General features: G+C 45.3%; 1 protein-coding gene across 1 annotated transcript in view; it reads right to left on the minus strand.

Moving 5' to 3' along the window:
- The window catches only part of COL20A1 (collagen type XX alpha 1 chain), a 52776-nt gene that overhangs the window by 16336 nt on the left and 16454 nt on the right, over nucleotides 1–19986 (minus strand). The window contains exons 13-24 of the mRNA XM_074888062.1: nucleotides 19596–19741; nucleotides 17642–17765; nucleotides 17028–17167; nucleotides 16278–16407; nucleotides 15607–15749; nucleotides 14360–14492; nucleotides 8009–8151; nucleotides 7222–7351; nucleotides 6866–6922; nucleotides 4130–4168; nucleotides 2025–2163; nucleotides 161–303 (exon numbers count right to left, since the gene is read on the minus strand). Of these exons, the coding sequence (XP_074744163.1) occupies nucleotides 161–303; nucleotides 2025–2163; nucleotides 4130–4168; nucleotides 6866–6922; nucleotides 7222–7351; nucleotides 8009–8151; nucleotides 14360–14492; nucleotides 15607–15749; nucleotides 16278–16407; nucleotides 17028–17167; nucleotides 17642–17765; nucleotides 19596–19741 (1467 nt within the window). The remainder of the gene's footprint in view (nucleotides 1–160; nucleotides 304–2024; nucleotides 2164–4129; nucleotides 4169–6865; nucleotides 6923–7221; nucleotides 7352–8008; nucleotides 8152–14359; nucleotides 14493–15606; nucleotides 15750–16277; nucleotides 16408–17027; nucleotides 17168–17641; nucleotides 17766–19595; nucleotides 19742–19986) is intronic.

Genomic DNA, 19986 nt, shown 5'->3' on the forward strand with positions numbered 1-19986 from the left:
ATTTAAAATGCAAGGTTGGCAGCAACAACAAAGCTTCCCAAAAACTACTTCTGTATAATAAAAACATTAAAACCTTCCAAGTGAATGCCAAAATGAGTTCTGCTGCTCACAGAAATGTATGCAGCTACCTGAATTTAATGTATTCAACAAGAAACCTTACGGTCAAGGTTAACACCAAGAAGGGGCTGGAAGTCCTCATCTGTTATTTGCCACACAGCAAAGGGCTCCTTGGGGGTCTCGGGCAGCAGGCGCAGGAGGATGATGATGGTGTGCTCGGGTGGGATTGCAAAGAGGTGGATGTCGCTGGAACAGGACAAACTGAACAAGTGTCAGTGGCTTAAAGCAGTAAGAGCCAGCAGGCAAGATCCTACAGGCAGGGCTCATCCATTGTGTCCCTTGGGCAGGGTGGCCTGGGAAAGCTTCACCCCCAGGAGCTAAACATGATATGCCAGGAGAGAGACTGGCCCCTGTTTTGTGCATCCATCTCAGGCTGTTGAAGCCTGTGCTGAGTGATGAGCCCTCAGGAACCTTCCCCTCGTGCCAGGGGGGTACCCAGGTGGAGAGGTCGGTGTCAGTCCATCACTGCCAGAGCTGCCTTGGGGAATGCCAAGACACAGTGAGTGCAGCCTTAATGCTTGTCAAAATAGAGCCCAGTGCTAGCTTGCAAAACATCCCTGCTAGGCTCCAAAACAGTCCCCACGGCCTCCTCTTCAAGAAGGAGGAATGGTCATCGTGTATCATGGGGTAAATCTTTAAGTCTTGGCAGAAATCAGTGTAAGTGCCCTTCAGGGGTAAGCACAGAGCCCGCAGAAAGGCCCCTCTGGGTCCCCACATCCCAACTGCAAAACTGGGGCTCGGTGCTGGAACTCATGACCATGCAGTGCTGCCCATCAGCAGCTGCTGGCACCACCCAGCTCCCTCTGCAGCCCCTGCCAAGCCCATCAGAGCATACTGGGCAGAAACTGCAGCGAGAGGATGTGAGGCAACAAGGAAGGTCGAATTGGTTATGCCTGAAATACATCTGTAATTTGAAGCAGGACACATTTGCATGGGCATATACACAACTCATCAAGCATCTTTTCAGGACTGATTCATAAATAATGCCAGGTTCTCTCTCTGTTTCTGAAGGGGTAATGTCCTTGGAAAGGCATATATACCAGCTGAACAAAAGGATTTGCCCATAATTTTCTGAGTATTTAAACCAAAGAGTTCTCTGAATCTCCCCCACTCTGTTTACTCTAAGAAGCTTTGCTTCTTTAACTGAGATTAAACTGAGCCAGTGCCTCGGTAATTAGGCTTTAAACAAAGTAGCACTGAATGTCAGGAGTCAGACCATTCCTGATTTATAGTTGTAAAAAATGAGTGAGGTCATGGGAGCTGCCTGGCCCGCTTGAGACCCTGTGGAGAAGCCTCGTACACAATGAAACAGGGTCAAGTCACAACCCAGAGTCAGTGATTATTCCCTCTCATCAATAAGGACCAAGCTGCAGAGAGCAGCTATGGGACAAATATTTTCTAAAACAAAGATCTGTCTTCAACCAGAGGTGCTGGGAGAAGGGATTGAAGATGAAAACATGACCTCAAACTGCCATCACCGAGGTGCACGTGGTTGTGGACAGAGTGCCTAAAGAATTGTGCGGTGTCCATACATGACACGATCCTTATGTCCATCACAGCATCTAACACTGCTGGAAAAAGTGATTTTGTAAAAAGGAAAAATCTCACTAAAAATGTTTGGCTGCATAAAAAAATATTATTAATATGCGTATTGTGTCCTCTTAACTTCTGCATGACTTCTTCCATACTTATCTTGAGGAAAATCAGAAGTTAATTTCTTAATATATTAAGGAAAAACACTCTGGCATTCTTGTCAGTCTACCTATGGCTTGATTCAGCTCATCATATTTATCATTTCATTTTGAAGTTGCCAGTGGGACTGCATCACAAATCAGCGATCTGCCCTCGCTGTAAGCACAGCTAATGGAAGCTATGGAAGATGACACCGGTCACAGCTCCGCTCCCACCTGGTTCTCTGGGTGAGCTGAGTGTCCCTGAACAGGGTGAAGGTACGGGAACCGCTGAACACGAATGGCTCCATCGCTACGCCTTTAACGGAGGCGTATTCCTTCTCTACTAAGCCAAAAGCTTCCATCATATCAAATCCTGGAACAGACAAAGAAAAACAGAAAAATAAGTGATTAGAAAAGAGTGAAGAGCGGGTGGAATTAGCCTCTAGCTAGCACGGAGAAGGCAATAGTAGAAATGACATAGCAACATGACACCAGCAAGGCTGTGCAAACTCACTAGAAACCTGGAGTGTTCTCCACAAGTGGCAGCCAAGGGGAATAGTTTGTGTTTGTATCCTCTGTACACATTTTCTCTAATCTCCTCCTCTTGGAGGAGAGTAGACTAAAGATGGACACTTTCACAATTGTGTTTTCAAATCTTCAGAATGAAAAACAAATGAGAAAGAAGTTACTCCAACAACTTCTCCTTTTCAACCAGATGCAAAAATATTATCTTCAAAAGCCATGGAATCAGTCCAGTAATTGCTAGCAGGGAGGGAGAATTATTTCTGCTCTGAAATGCCTTATATGTAGGAGTCAGAAAAATTAGGGAAGAACTTTAAAATATGAGCATTTCCATTTCTCTCTATTTTCACGAGACACCCAGGGGTGACCTGCCTCATGTGGTCTACAGAGATTCTCCCAGTATCTCTGACATCTCCTCCCTGGCTCGCGCAGTTTCATCTCGCTCTCCCAGCTCACCATCAAAGCTCCAAGTAATTTTCTCATTTCAGTTTTCTGTTCAATAAAACAAGATCTTGCAATTAGGATTCTTTTTTTTAATTTATCTGAGTTTGCAGTAGGCTGGGATGAAGGAGATATCTTGTTCTTTAGCAAATGGAAAGGCTACAACTTCATTCCAACGCAGTGCTTTCAGTCTGGATTCCCTCACCCCTTCACCATTTGCAGTCTTCTGCAGTTTCTTGGTTTGAGTTTTTATTTCGCCTGGGGGTTGGTCCAGTGTGTTTCGTTTTTTTTTTTTTTTTTTTTTTTATCCCTTCATTTCCCAACAGTACTAGGGAGCTTGCCAAAAGAAATGACCTACTTGAGAACCATTTATCTCTGATATGGAGCTTCTGGCACTGGAACTTCCTTTAAAACATGCAGGAAATATTGCAGTGTAAAGACTGAAAATAAGGCTTGAGTCACAATTATAAACATATTGCAATGTAATCATATGATTATCATATCGTGAATCTGCCATGTAATGGTTTCAGTGAGATGCTAAGGAAGTAGGCTACTCCTGCCACCTTTGTCAAGCAGGAGAGGGAGAGGTCAACATTTGTTGTGGCTTTATGATTTGATTGCTTTGGCTTCTGCATCCCTAGACAGGGCAACAGCACTGAAAGCCCCCCCAGGCGGGGATGCACATCCCCGTGAGCTGCAAGGGTCAGGGGAGGGAGCTGAGCAAAGGTGAAGTGGCTCAGCCATGGAGTAACAGCAGAGTTGAGAACTGAAGCCAGTTTCTCAGTCTCACCCACCCACAAAGCTCTCTGGGAAGGAGGTGATATCACTTTATAAGCAGAACTAACTGCTTCCTAAGTAACAAACACACACAGCAACCCCAACTGCATGAACAGCTGTTACAGCTGAGACAGGAGAAATGGGAACTTGCTACCCTGGCAAAGTCCGTACGGCCTGACCGCAGAGAGCTCTGTGGGCATCTATACCTCCTCCAGAGGATGCAAAGGTGATCTTGGTGACAGACTGACAGTTTTTCTTAAGGAGCCTATGTGAGTTAGGAATTGAAAGCCTCTTGATATTCAACAGCCGTTTCAAGCCTAGCTTCCTTAAGGCCGGTGAAAATCCCAGCATTAAGCACTAAGAGCCGAGAGCATGAACTGGTGGAACAGCAGGGGCATACCAATTCAGTTAATGCAGAATATCCTTCTACCTGAGAAGGAATATTTTCTTATTTTGGTTCTCAGACTTCACCCCTTCCCCTCAGCACAGGGAAACCATTTCCTCCCTGCTCAGCTCTTGCATATTTCTCACAAGCCAAGGCCAGGTAGTGTCCTCATGTTCACAGCCCAGCACCTCTGGGGCTTGATGTGCTACTGTACCTCGTACGGAGCCTTTGGGAGAGCTGATGGTGGGGCAGGCTGTGAGAAGAAAATAAAAGGGCAAACTGGTTAGGGAAAAAAAAGACAGTAGGGGATTATGGAAGCAAAATGAACACAGTTCCTCTAGGCAGAGCAATGGAAAAACACAGCAAAACTTAGAATATTCTACAGCTTAATTCAGAGCCTGGCCTTTAACCTGGATTTTTTATATATATATATATATATGGAGAGAGAGAGAGAATTTGTGTTTATGCAATACGAAACAATATAAAATACAAGGGAACATCATGTTCTGCAAGTTTCTCTTTAAAAACAGACATCAAACCACGAATTTTTATTTTTAAACAGTGCTTTAACTGCAACATGTGCCTTAATGGTGTTGTAAAATAAAGCAAGCTATCTGCAGTCCCAAATTTTGTACCTGAAACTCAAAATACACACAGCAAAAATATATATCTCAACCTGAGAGTTTGGCTTTTGAACTCTTTAGGGAAACACAAAGAGTTTTGACAATTTTGCAGTTTGCTTTTCAGAAATTCCCTTGATGAATCCTTTAATATGCCACAGGACTGAAAGAAAAACCAGAGAATAACAGGCGGGAACGTGAAGCTGGAACACGAAGCACAATGGTTATGAGCACTCTCTATTTAAAAGGCTCAGGTAAGGGAGTGTTTTAGAAAACAGTGCACGAATGCTACTTTCCATTATCTGCTGCTGTGTAAATCCCAGGCCATGGATGCCAGATGGAGCTGGGACAAAGGGAATGCTTGATGCAAAATGAGAAATGTCCCTGAAAATCAAGGACACTTGACAAGATGGGCTATTTCATAAATGGTTTTCTAGGTCATCAGTATAATAGAATCTAGCAGATCATTGTATTGAGGCTCTGTTATAGCGTTGCTGTTGCTATTCCTGCATCAATGCCATTTCATACCTCATCAGAAAAGCAGGGCTTCCAATTTTCCACACCTAACTTCTGTAAAATGTGTAAAAAATTTAAAGGGGGTGACTTACCCTCCCCAAGGCACCTGAGATTCCTAAGTCTATAGGAGTTTCAAAGCCATTCTTCATGATCAAGACATACATCAAAGAAAGGGCACCGAAACCTATGACTTTGATGGTCATGGGACTGATGAAGCCAGAAGTTAAAACACAAAGACTCACAAGTTGCCATGACATCCATTATTTGACCTGATGCATAGTTTTACACATACATACCATAATTCCTGTAGAACTGAGTATAAAACTATTGAAGGGATCTATGGAAATCAGTTAAATCTGACCCTGAAAACCATCTCTCTGAGCTTGACCAGCCCCTGGTTTTGGAGCAGTCTCCTGCATCCAGGAAGATCTGATGTTTGTCTACAAGCTATACACTGCTCTTTCCCTTCCCTTTCCAGAAACCGATTAGCTTCCCAAATGAGAAGCATTGCTCAGAATTGAAGCGTGATGAAGAAAAAAAACAAAAAAAAAATCCCCCCAAAGTCGTATGAACAGGCTATAAACTTGCCTGTTCACCAGATATCTGACTTTCTTGCTTGGGAGTCAGGAAGCTCCTTCTGACCCTTGCCCAGACCCCAGGGTTCCTCTGCTGATGTCCTCACCTCCTTCCCAGGCTGGAGGCACTCGGATTGCTCACAGCTCTTTGATCTGGCGATGCTCAGCTTAGACGAAGCGTATCAGAGTCAAGGGTAAGGATCCCTGCCACTGTCAGTTTGCACTTCTGCTTTGAAGAATTTTACCTAGACTTTCCAGCCTAAGATTCCTGCTATCTTGTTGTTCTCTTTGTTTTTTGTTTTTCTCCCCAAGTCCCAGCCAAATGCAGTTATTCACTGTACAATAAAAATTCTCTCCTGCGTCAGACCATTTCTCTCCATAATTTGGTTACATATCAATATTGGAGTCTTTTACTGCACATCCAACAGTTTTGCCAGCATTATTACATATAGTTTCCACTTCAAAAGAAGTTACTTTATGAAACATACAGAATTTAATATTTCTTCTATTGTCTTTTCAAGTATCATAGCCAAACAGCTATATTAAATTCTACAAGGTGACTTATCAACCTTATGGGAGGATCATTTTCTGTTTGAAACTTCACAGGACTTTTCCACTGTGGTCTGAACATCTGTAGATTTCCTCAATAAGCCACTTGAAAACTTAGTCTGATATGTTCTTTGCTGGGTATAAACTAAAATTTTCTCATCTAATTTGCTTCATTTTTCTGTCGTGGCTTCCCTCAATACATTTTAAAACTGAAGTATTGTTTAGAATAATTTCAAATAGACAGGAAAGGCCAACACTTCCGTGATACCTGTATTCTAATATTTACTTCTTAATAACTTTTTATAAACCTATTAATTCAACATTTCTCACTAATCTATTTCATAGTTTGGTTTATATCAGCTTTGAGAGCACATGCTCATTAAATTTAATAAGGGCCTTTACAGGGAACTGTAAATTAAAATGTGTCATCATTCACTTTGCTCCATTTTGGTCAAGTTGTACAGAGATCGTCTAAAAATACTATCACTCTCTTTACTAAGTGAGTCTGATTTTAAGAAGTTGTGTGGTTTCTGGCTGTCCTTGGACAATCCCCAGAGGTATCTGTCAAGAAATGACATATCCACTGCTGCCACTGAGCCCACACTGCGGTTTGTTACTGGGGGGGGGGGGGGGACAAAACAAAACAAAAAAACACCAAACCAAAGCAAGACTTTATAGAAGACGATTTACCCTCTGTTTTAGATGGAATGAATCCTCGTATTGAAGGGAATTTAGACAACACAGGAGCTGAAAGAGAAAGCAATGCATGCGTGAGCTCTGTTATTCAGGGCCGCGATGCCTGGCTCAAGACCTGGATGGTCACCAGCCCTTCCCAGTCATCCTGGAATTGACAATAATACACAGGAGTGCAGAAATTGGGGCAGGATTTTCCCTTTTCAAGGCTGGTAGTCTACCCTGCTGAGCAAAACCCTGGCCTTGGCCACAGCCTAGTACAAGCAAGGACATTGCTGCCCCGATAGAGATTGCCTCAAGACTGATAGATGGAAGTTTATGAAGAACGTGCACGTTCTGACCAATACACTTACCTGTCCGTCCTGTTGTGGACGTGATCTCACTCTCTCCCGTGTAGTGGATGGCAGAAACAACCACCTTGTAGGCTCGATCAGGCAGCAGAGACTGCAGGGTCACGCTGCTGCTTTTGCCAGAAGCCATGATCTACAACGGGGTGGAAAAAGAGCCCAACATTTGGGCAGGCTTCCTGTTATGGCTCTTACTCACACCCCAGAGTTACCGGAGGGGTTCTAGAGGTGAGTCCTGGGACAGTGGGGCTCAGGGCAGCATCCCTGTTTAGTTCAGGCAACAGTGAGAGCAAGCTGAGGAAGCCTGGCTCTGCGTTGACATTGGACTAGCTGTGTCCAGGGGAAGAACATTTCCCTGTGTAAAGACCCCAATATTCCCCATGAAAATGCAGCAAAATGCCTTATAATGTGGTAACCAGTCTGGGTTTGAGTAGAAAATCTGCATTTTAAAAGGTTAATGTTTAACCTCCCTAAGTCAGAGGGGCAGTAGGTTTATCCTCTAACCCCTCTGCCTCTGAGAATTCCCCACCCCCGTTCAGGTTGGGCAGAAAGCTGAGTTATTAGCAGCTTTGATGGACACAAATATCTAAATCACAGAGAAGCCTGGAGGTCCTCTTCACAAAGCAACACATCAGCAAGTCAGCAGAAGAGATTTGGTTTTGTAGTCCTGTGAACCAGCAGGTAAACCTTCTGCTAAACCCAACTGGAGCGAGCAGTGTTCCCCTGGGCATGAAATTGTCCCCATGTCCCTCTGGTCCAGTGCCAGTCACCTACAAAGGAGCTGGAGACTTACTGTTTGCTGGGCACCGGCATCAGAAACAGGGTTGTAGGTGATTTTGTAGTGCTGTATGCGGCCCTCGGGGGGTGTCCAGTGGACCTGGAGGCTGGTGGGTGTCTCGGAGTCAATGAAGAGGTTGGTGGGTGGGCTCCGGGAATCTGCAACGGGGATTAAAGGTGAACAGCATAAAAAGCAGGTGGTAACATCTATAAACAGGGCCAGCAGCACTTGCTTCCAAGCCCATTTCTGAACGCTTCAGTGTGCTGCTGTGCTGTTAACCAACGCTCAGAGCAGCAGCAGCCACGTTGGGGACTGGGCAAGAGAGGAAACAGAACCTGGAGGGATGAGGATTGCCTGAGTACAACTCAAGCATTCAACAATTCAAATCCCAGGACGTGGAAAAATATCTTGGAAGGAGGGAGGAGTCCTGGAAGCACAAGGAAAAGAGAACTTTTGCATACGAGACAAACACCAACGGATACCCTTCATAAAGACCCAAGCTACAGCTGAATTTCATTAAAGATCTGGAGACACGCTGGACAAACAGCTTTATTGCCAATTAAACCTGGATCACACAAAGTTAATCCATCATAATTTCTAATATTTTCCAGCTTCTTCTTTCTGTTTTAAAAATATTCTAAATAACCCCAGAGCAGCCAGCACACAACAGTTCTGTCTAGTGCTTCTCACACCAACACCCACAGCCTCAAGGAGGGGATCATGTACAGTGCCTGAGCTACTCTCCCTTTTCTGGCCCTGCACTGCAATGTATGGATGTATCCCAAACAGGTGATGGGCTGAGCCATGAACAGCCAGAAAAGGGTTTGCCAGAGACCAAAGCTGCGCAATTTTTAATTATGTAAATGCATTTCTTTCCCTGGGGTCCTGCTGTGTAGTAAACTGGACTTGACAAGAGAGGCTGTTATGCTGGAGTGATTTCTCTGGCCAGGGCTTGAGAGTTAGTAAGAGAAAGGCAGAGAGGGCTAAATCCATCCACTGTTCAAACAAGGGGCCCAAGAACATGGGATCATCTACTTCTAGAGCTTGATTCCAAGCAGTGTCTTGCTCTGCATAGATGAATGTGCCTGGCCTTGAACTCACGCTGGTGTGAAAACAGAAGTCTTAGACAGACAAAAGGAAGCATTTTATTCAGAAGAGACTAAAAATGATGGGTGAGCCCTAAAGACAGCCAAGGACACACCCCCAGACTACAAGATTTCTGCTCTGCAATTTTACCTGTAAGGCTCTTCTGTCCACCCAGCAAAGTTCTAGGGTAACCTTCAAGCACAGGTTGAATGAAGATCATTTGCAACTTCATTGATCCTCCCTCCCTTTTCTGTATAAAATGACCTTACTTTTACTGATTGCTAGCAGCTGAATCAGGCTGGAGGCTGTTGCTGTGCATCACCACAAGGTAAAGTGGAGAAGAAAACAAGTGTAGGAGGTAAAGTCACTTCAACAGCTCTATTATTAGTGCTGTGCTATTCGTCTGCATCTTTGCTGGCTGCGCTGGTTATTTCCTTCCGCTGAGGTAAGTGGAGGCTCTGTTTAAGTGAACTTTAACAGGAAAGTTAGGGAAAGTCTTCTGAGTTGGGCTTATTCTGGAAAGCCCCCAGGCCCTGCAGAATTTGAAGGCATAGATCTGACAGCCAGAGGAAAGGTCACCTCCTGAAGCTGCCCAGGAGGATAGAAGCATCTCTGACACAGAGGACACTGTCTGTGTCTTTGATTACCTCTTGAACCTCTGCTCCTCCATAGGAGGGATCCCAGTCTGCTTGCTCTCAGGTCTAACCAGCATGACAGGCACATTTTCAAATAAGAGTAAAACCGTGGAGTCCACTCCATTAAAATACTCATCTGCAATGATTATACAGGTCATGTTTCTTCCCTCACTGCCATGGGTTGAAGTTTCTTCCCCACATTTCAATTCCCTTTATTTCCAATGTATGCTGTTCTAGGAAGAGCTCATTGAGGAGCTGGGTAAAGGACTTGAAGACATTTATCAGCCCCAGGCTGGAGATGCTGCTGGCACAGCTTAGCTAGAGAAGTGGGACACATAAACACTTTGTAATGCACTTCAGTGCAAAGTCATCAAGGGTGGCTCAGCCCAGCTTCAACAGCAGTTCCCATCCAAACTGCTCTCTTATTCTTCACACAGAAGAGGATGAGACACATTCGTGTGCTCTGTCCTGGTGACAAAAAACTTCCAAGAGACACTCTCTGAGCAGATGGGGAGAGGTAACATTGCCAAGTTTGTGAAGAAGGTCTTCTTGAGTCCACATTTACTGATTTTTGTCTTATCTTGCCTAAGCTGAGGGACTTCTTTCAGGGCCCCACGTCTGTGGTTCTTATGCTGATGGACCACCAGACCACATGGGTCTGGTCCATTTGTCCCTCTGCCTGGAAAAGCCCATATTAGCAAACAACTGAGATTCAGAAACACAGGTCAGATATGGTGGCTTAACCTGTAGCCATTGCTCCTCATAACTGAGCCTGGGACACAATGCAACTTCACTTTAAACTCCTGGGTAGAATTTAAGCTAAGCTGGGTGAGGATGGTGAGCAGTACCTAAACATTTATGGTGACAGCATATTTCAACTGACAGCTTGAGTAACATGTTATACTGCTGAAATTCAGTTACATATAAAATATACCTTAAAGTGCTGCCCTTGCATCCAGGTTCCCGAGTCACGTCACAGCCCTTTTGCTGCAGGGGGAGTCCCTGTGTCACCATGGGCTGCTAACACGTCCTGCAACACTCATTCACATCACCACTGCCTCAGAGCCTCAATCCTGAAACACCGTGGCAGAGAGAGACTCCAATATCCTTGTCCTTCAGAACAAACAGGCGACTGTTTTATTTTGTTCAAGCTCTTTTTCCTCAGCCTGGATGAAAAAACTTCCCCTCAGTATAAAAGAGAGATCCCTGTGCTTCCCAGCGGGGTCAAGAGTCACCCCCCGTTCCAGCATCTTCCAAGGACCACTGCTCAGCAACATCTCCATGTTCCAGCAGCTTCCTCTCCCAAAGAGCATCTTCTGCACTCCCACTAACTTGCGTGAAAGGTTTGTATCTGTTTGAAGTACCACTAAGGTTGTTTATTAATATGACAAATGATCTCTGTGTAGAGCCTTTGGACAAGGATAAGGACTTTGTTACAGCTGACAATTTATAGTAACATATGGAAAAGAGAGCTCTTAACCCAAATGAGATTTCAGTCTAAATATAACAGAGAGACAAGAAGAAACATCAGAGCCATGGATAAACACACGGTAATAATTTTGTTATCTGTGGGAAATGCATCACTGTGCTTTTGTTCCTGTTCTGCCTCTTCAGAAGTCTGCAGAGAAAGGTTTGTTTAACTGGGTTACTGAAAAATAATCCTAAACTTTTTCTTTTTTTCCCTAGTCGAGTAAGAATTGAAAAAATTCCACTTGCTCCATGCATTTTGCAACAACTAAAGCACTCCCTTTGGCATCAGGTTTTTGCTTATGTTGCAGGCTCATATAAAAGTAAGGCAATGGCAGAGAAGGATGAGACTTATGGAAGGAGAGAGGTGGTTGTCAGCCCTCCCTCACTAGCACACAGCAGCGGGGTGGGGTACCCTCCTCCTAGAAGGATGCTCAGACCACCTAGCACTGGTGGTGAGAATGAAATTAAGGTATCATCTCATTTATGTTGCAATGATCTCTCTCCACGTAAATAGTTAAATATTCAAATAAATAATAATAATCTTTAAAAAAGACTGAGGGCCTGAGTTTTTCCAGCTACACATCTTAACTCCAAAAGGAAATTTTACTCCCTCTTGCTCTCTCTGAATATTTAATTACACCATTACAACTTAAACACCAGGTGCTGAGCAAGATAAGAAGATAAGAAGTGACCTGCACCATATCACTCTCTCCAACTTTTGTTCCTTTTCTAGCTAAAGCTATTCACCCACTTTAAGCTGAGTTTGAAACAATTTTTCTTCCTACCAGGAAGAAGAGAAACCTCATCCCAAGCCTACCAAATGACACATCACAGTGATGAATGGGTTTGGTTTTTATAAGAGGAAGATGTTTCTGATGACCTGCTGTCTGTGAGGGACCGGTGTCTGCAGGGTCCCTTGAGCATAACCCATTTGGCCTTGAAATGGGTGTTTCAGGGGAGGAGGGAGGGATTAGTGGTCCTGAATAAAATGAACTTGGTGTTCTCACCTCACCCCCAGGGGAGGCACGTGGCTCCATTTCACAAAACCAGTATACAAAGAGGATTGATCTGACCTGGCATTTTTTTTCCCTTAACCTTCAAAGAAGAAAGTATTCCAGGGAGGATGAAGGACAGGGAAAGAAGCTTGTGTTACCAGCGCTTCCTGCTGAGTTTCACTTCAGCCACTGCCTTTAAACTTCAGTGTTTCTTGCAAATTCTACCAAGGCATTTTTAAGAAAATCTTCATTACTTGACCTATTCCTATATAAAGGGATGTTGCCAAGAAAGGAAAAGAGAAAAGCAATGATGAAAAGAAGGGTGGTTTCTCAGCCTCCTCTAACATGTACTTTTGTTTTCATTCAGCACAGCCTGATCACTGCTGTTCACCAGATTGCAACCCAAAGTCTGCCATCCTGAGGAGAACTAGATTACATTCAGTGGGGTTTCAGCCCCCAGAATTTCTTTTTTATAATGAAAGTTAGGGTGTAGAGGGCTCAAAAGTCAAACCAAGGGCTTAGTTTTCCAGATAATGTAAGAGATTGCCATGCTCTAACTGAATGAGTTACCATTCACCAGCTCTGACATGTAGATTGACCCTGTTGGACATCCTAACTACTCGTAATTGCACAGCACAAGACGGTAGCTTTTGCTTGAAACAGTAAAGGTTTGAAGTATAACTGTATCCCAGAATTTCCCAGAGTGCTGCCTAGTGCCACATCTTCCCATACATCACTGCACAAGCCTTATTCACTTTGCTGGCATCCACAGGTTTCCTCTGAACTGCCCAAGATCAGCACTGCCTCCTGGAAACCATCAGCCATCCCTTCTCCTGTGCCACTTCTCCCCTGTGGGCACTTCTTACTTTAAACATTAAAAAGAGTGAATCACCATCAAAGACATTGATTTCACATGCAAATATTGGCCCTGAGAAGCGTGTGGCAGTGTCCTGGCTGTTCATGGCAGCACCCAGGCACTGACACTTGGGTTTGGCTGCCGAACTGCACATCTAATTTCTTTGAGTGTTTTGCTTTCTTCAATGCAGCATGGCAAAGTCTGACATCCCTAAGGCATCCTTGTTCAGAAAAAGGACAGCAGCTGACAAGCAAAAGTCAAATTGCCTTCTATGTCCCACTAGGGTGCCAAAACCAGCAAGGACTGGCTTGTTCAAATATGCCTAGAAAGGCACCATCGCATGTCATCTGCAGCGGGCTGAGAGAGCTCCTCAGGCATTTTGTAATTCATGGCTTAAAACATAGCCATTTGTTTTCTGAAGCCTCTGAACATCTCTAATTGCCCCTTTAGCATCATCTACCTGTAGAATGCTTTTTTGTTTGTTTGCTTGTTTCTCAGTATGCAGCTCCTAGGCACTTGCCTGAAGTACCTTTCTATAAACAAATGTTATTATTATTCATTATTAATAAAACCTGAGATTCTTATTCCAAGACTGCCATTTACTCTGAGCTTCATCAGCTCAACACCAGCCTAGACGAGTTTATTCTTCAAAGGAGGTTGAGAGCTGAGAGATGGAGGAAAGGACTGCTGCTGTTGAATGAACTGTATTCCGTTCACCACCAACAAAGCCATTTTACAGGCAATATTAATTAAGAGGACCTCTGGGAGTGCCACTTTTTAACCTCATATCCTGTCTGTACAAAGTGAGATTTAGATAATGCTTCCAAGACAGAGTCTGCCTGCAGGATTCTCTCTCATTTTTGTAAGTGCCCTCCGATGAAGCACAGCTCAGCACTGATGTAGCTGAAGAAATCCTCACCCTCCTTAACAGACAATATTTTACTAACAGGAAACATTCATTAGGCAGCAGCGTGACATGTTCAGCTGAACACCCTCTAGAAAGCCAATTCATTTGCATCAATACACCACACAGAAGCAGGGGGGTTGAAAGCGATGCATTCTACACGAAACACATTGCAACGGTATCAGATGCCTATAAAAGACACCGGCCTGCTTGTGTTTGCCCAGCCTATTTTTCTCAGGACAAATTCAGAATACTTTAAGACAGAAGGCCAAACATCTCTAACTCCGTTGAGACATTCAGGTTTGGGTTTTCAGAGCTGGAGATGACCAGATCTGAGCTGCTGCTCAGTGATGGGTTCTGAGGCATTCTGTGCCTGGTTTGTTATCCCTAGGCTGCGGATGCTGAGCATTGATCACTTACTGGTCCTGTGCTGAACAGAAACCGTGTCACTTCGAGCACCATCTTTATAATAGGCCCAGATGGATATTTTATAGTCCGTATTCTTCTGCAAGCCTGTCAGGACAGCAGTTGCCACATTTCCAGTGACGGAGAGCTGCAGCAGGGGAAGAAATGAGTCAGTCAAGTTCCCAGGCATCCCCAAGATAGTTCATGCCATCCAAGTGGTTGGCTCACAGATTGCCCGTAGGCACAAATGAGTTAGCACTGGGCTTTGGGGACAAAGTCTACTGTTGTGGGTTGCACATATCTAAGTAAAGGCAAAATTCCAGCCCTGATTAATGCACTGTAGATGCCCATGCATTGCTGCCCAGTTATATTCAACAGCTACTTCAGCACCACGCTGCAGTGCTCTGACACAAGGCAGTCAACCTGCCAGGAGCATGGAATCCCTTTGCTCAGTTTCCAGCTTTTAGGTGTGCTGGAGACAGAAGCCCCAATACACCCCTACTCCAGCCCAGGTGTGAAGCGTTGCATGAGAGGCTCGTGTATTTAAACCACCATTTAAACTGCACTCATACTGAAATTAGGGGCTGGAGATGGAAGAGGTCACCTGGTCCATCCCTGCCACTCCTGCACCAGCTCTGTCTCTGGCCGCTCTCCTCTATGTGCTCCCCACGTGAACCTCATCCTTCTTGAAGAGCAGTATCCCAAAAGCAGACAGTGTTTACCAGCACTGAGGAAAGCAGAAGCTGCTTCACCTGCCTTAGAGGCGATACCTCTAGCTATAAATACTTGAGTATTACTTTTGTCTTTTCCATAACAATTTGACATTGTGGGTGGGTGATTCTCTGCAACCCCAGATCTTTTTTCTACTGAATTGTTTCTTAGCTATTTGTTCTACATCCTGTATACTTGTAGTTAATTATTCCTGCCTAAGCTTAATACTTTCTGCTTGTCCCTATTGAATTTCATCCTTGAGATTTTCCAGAACACTTCTGCAATCTTCCCAGAGCCTGCAGGACTCCATCCCACTGTCGCTCCTGCTTCCAGCACTCAAGGTGACTGCTCTACTGAACAGAGCCAGACCCAGGACAGACCTTGTCTTATTCCATAGGTTCCTTCGACTGGATGCTGAACTGTTTAATTGCTTGAGTGCGTTAACCTGAATAGTTTTACACCGCTCCATGCTAGTCTTGCAGGTAAGTTCAGAGCCATCAAGCAGGCACTAAGCCAACCCAGCCTCCCCAGAGCTGTGTGTGGGTCCATACCTCCTGAGGCTTCTCTCCACCAACTGTGCTCCATTTGATCTGATAGACAACCACATCGGAGGCAGCGACAGCTTCCCACTGCAGGCGAAGGCTGTTCCCGGAGAGCTCTGTGACCTTCAGTGCATGTGGCGGGGGGACCTTTACTGAGGGATGCAGAAGGAAAATGAGCTGAAGTGTGGGCACTGACAGCACCTTGCCAGAGCCAAGGTGGGGAGCAGATGGTTGGGGAGCAAAACATCAACCAGGCAGATGTCTGAGACCAGCCTGTCTTTCACTTCTTCAGACCCATATGACAACAGCCATCAGGACAGAGAGGGGTAAATTATTTTTAAAACCCTAATTAAGCAAGATTATCTCATTTGTGGAGAGGACACGAATCATGCCAGTATTGTAAAGGGGAGAAGACTAGGAGGGCTCTCAAGGACACAGAGGTTAGTGATATATCATCCTTTTTCTTCATTTACTTCCTTTCTTTATTCTTTCCATCTTATTTTAAACATAACACAGTTGGACATATTCCACATGCAAAGAACAACAGTCATCTGGGTTTTGTGCAAGGGTTTTGGCCACAAGCTGCTGGGACCAGTCTTCAAAACGTCCTGGTTCAGACACACATAAGCCAATTTTGTCACCTGTTACTGGGACCAAAACCAATTTTATTCCCTACTTACAGGTGGTAACATTGCCAGTAATTGGAAAGGAGTCCCCTTCATCATACGTAGATCTGACACTGATGAAGTATTGGGTGAGGGAGGACAAAGGTCTCAGGACAGTGGATGTTGCAGTGCCAGGAACCTCCACCTGCAGTGGAGGAGTTGTATGAGTATTGTATGAGAAAGGCTGAGAGGGTTGGAGTTGCTCAGCCTGGACAAGAGAAGGCTCCAGGGCGACCTTATTGCAGCCTTTTGATACTTAAAGGGGGTGTATAAGGAAGATGGGGACAGACTTTTTAGTAGGACCTGTTGCGATAGAAGAGGGGGTAGTGGTTTTAAACTAAAAGAGTAGATTCAGACCAGATATAAGGAAGAAATTTTTTACTGTGAGTGTGATGAAGCACTGGAACAGGTTGTCCAGAGAGATGGTAAATGCCCCATCCCTGGAAATATCCCAGGTCAGGTTGGAGGGGGCTCTGAGCAACCTGATCTAGGTGAAGATGTCCCTGCTCATTGCAGGGGGGTTGCACTAGATGGCCTTTAAAGGTCCCTTCCAACCCAAACCTATGATTCCATGATTTGTAGAGGAGCCTGGGTACAGCTGCAGAGGAGTTAGCACACGGGTGGCAATTGCATCAAAACTGCTCATTTCACAGTTAAAACACTGCCAGCAGATAAGCCCTCCCTGAACTATGCATCCGAAGGAGAACAAGGCAATATCTGACATCCCAAGTTTCTTTTCCTTCCACCAACCCCTTGAGGACTCACCTTCCCAGCGTTGCTCCCTCTGTTAGAAACATAGGTGACGTGGTGAGCTTTCACAGCCGGAGACGCAGCCTCCCAGCTGACTCGAACGGACGCGTGGCTGAGCTCAGAGAAGCTCAGGTATCTGGGAGGACTCAAGGCCACTGCAACAACAGTTAGTGACAGCACTCCGAGGTTTCACAGGCTGCACATTGACAACGCCACCGGTTGCCTCCTGCTGCTCCTAGATAACTCCACCTTGAACTAAGAGATTCATTCACCATGTGGGAAAATATTCTTTTTATGTCACAACCATACATGCCTCTGGGATGTCATGAAAGGATGCCTGGGCTTTAGGTGAAGAAACAACCAAATAATTCCCGTTTTCTTCCCAGACAACAAAGACCTTGGGGAACAGCTCTTTCAGCAGCCCTTTTTTACCAGGGGAAAATCACTCCTTTTTCACAGCTCACCATGTAATTAGAGATCCCCTCAGGGACCAATATTCACTTAAGATCAGCCAAGGAAGAGACAGCCTGTTTACAAGCCACATGCACAGTATGGGAAGCACCTCATTTAACACGTCTCTCCTGCCTTAAGGGTTTAATAACAACTCAGTAAGAAGCAGCAGCACTTACAGGTGGTTTCCTGGATGCTGGCTGGATCACTGGCATCTTCCCCATACATCGCGTACACCGCGACAGAGTACTCCGTGCTGGGCAACAGCCCGTGGAGCAGGACCTCAGGCTGGGACACCTTCACCTGCCAACAGAGAGATGTTTTGGGGCACCCTTCAACTCTAGGGTACCTGCCAATGCCCTCAACAGAACAAGACCTTACAGAGACACTGGCCAAAGTTCTTTTGGTTACACCAAGGGGATTTCTCCACTTTGGGACTTCACCACTTGGGTGGGTGCTCTACAGTGGTCAGTGCTTGGGCTCTCTTGTCCAGGACACCAAGCACCATGGAGGTACGCATCACCTTCTCCTACCCTGGTCTGCAGAGGCGTGAGTCTCTTACACAAAAATACTGCTGCTGTTGTTGTTCTGGGTTGGATCAGAGGCCCCTCACTACAAAAAGGACATTGAATGACTCTAGTGTGTCCAGAGAAGGGCAACGAAGCTGGTGCAGGGCCTGGAGCACAGGTCTGATGGGGAGTGGCTGAGGGAACTGGGGGGGTTTAGTCTGGAGAAGAGGAGGCTGAGGGGAGACCTCATGGCCCTCTCCAACTCCCTGAAAGGCGGGTGCAGAGAGGGGGGATGAACCAAGGAACCAGCGCCAGGACAAGAGGGAATGGCCTCAAGCTGCGCCAGGGCAGGGTCAGACTGGCTCTTAGGAAGGATTTCTTTGCAGAAGGGGTTGTTGGGCATTGGAATGGGCTGCCCAGGGCAGGGGGGGAGTCCCCATCCCTGGAGGGGTTGAAGAGTCAGGTTGACCCAGCGCTGAGGGATCTGGTGGAGAACGGTCAGTGTGAGGTTCATGGTTGGACCGGAGGATCTTCAAGGTCTTTTCCAACACAGATGATTCTGATTCTGTGATTGTATGTGAGAGATGTGATCCCACTTTGCTCAGACACAGGGAAAGCTCTTGCAGAAGAGCTGCCTGCTGCGAGCAGACCCGTAGCAACTGGGCTGCTGCCACCTGCCGCTAACACAGCACGGCCACAGCTCTCCTCCAGCTTGCTCGCTGCAAAAATGCACCCCAGAGACTTTTAGGAGTCTGCACACAATGGAAAACGGTTTTATAAAAGGCAGGGAACATTGTAACGCTGGTTTTGCAGACATCCCGTAGCCTTAGAGCATTGCGCTCTTACAGTGAGTAGGTCAGGTTACTGCAGAAATGCTCTAATATGCTAAAATGCATTTTTAAATGTTGGTGTCTCTTTCAAATGTTCCAAAACTTAAAAAAAAGCCCCAAACCACAATTATGTGCTGAAAGCAGAGTACAAGCATTAATTGTTCTGTTTTGAAAACCATCCTGCAATTGCTCCTGCAGCTGTGCATGTGGGGTAGGAATCTGAGTCATAGAGGCAATAAATGTTCCCCCCACTTTTTTTTTTTTTAATTCATATCCTCAATCTACAGGTACTCAAAAGCCCATTAAAATGCACACGTGACTAAGGGTTCTTAGATGTTTTTAAGGATTTTCCATTCATCAAGCATTGTTTCATTCTTATGCGGTGTCGTAGGTCTGGTTTTAGAGGTCAGCAAAAGCCGCCCTAACAAATTTTCAGTTAACATTTTAAGATAAACAGAGTAAAACATTTATGTACAGCCTCAAGGATCCAGCAGTTACACTTGGGGCTGCAAAGATGTGAGTTCAGTGCCTGGGTTTCCAGAGCCCCATGAGGCAGTCAGTTCTCTCCCTATGACTTTATTTCCCACGTGAAACCCTCACAGTTATAAATCGGTTTGAGATACGTCATTAAAAAATGAAACGCTTCCATGAAAGATGTTGCTGGCAATAATGTTGACACTGTTTTGTTTTTTTTTTTTAAAACTCATGATACCAATTCACAAAGGTTAGAGCTAGAACTAAACTCAGACCAGTCAGAGAAAAAATGATACTGTCATTATTCTTATTAACTCTACCTCTGTCGTATAGTCCTCTGCTCCGTCCGGGGCTGCGGAGCAGAGCACCAGGTACTGCGTGGCTCCCTGGGCTGCCTTCCAGCTCAGCCTCATGCTGTTGTGGCTCAGCTCAGAGACACGCAGAGAGCGAGGGGAAGACAAAGGCACTGAAGGAAAAAACAAGGCAGAAAGATATCTTCAGTGTATGAAGTCTGAGACAGCTCAAACCCCAGAGGAGACCTGGCTTTGCAGCAGCTACTGCAGGCTGGTGGACATCTACCCCACGTCTAACACAGTGGAGCAGCCACCTCACAGATAATAGGTTTAATTCACTTGAATCCCAAGGATAAAAATGTGGCAGGGGGTTGCAAGATATTTCTAGCATGGTGCAAGATATTTCTAGCCATGTCAG

The sequence above is a fragment of the Strix uralensis genome, chromosome 18 (assembly GCF_047716275.1).
Source record: "Strix uralensis isolate ZFMK-TIS-50842 chromosome 18, bStrUra1, whole genome shotgun sequence".
NCBI lineage: Eukaryota > Metazoa > Chordata > Aves > Strigiformes > Strigidae > Strix > Strix uralensis.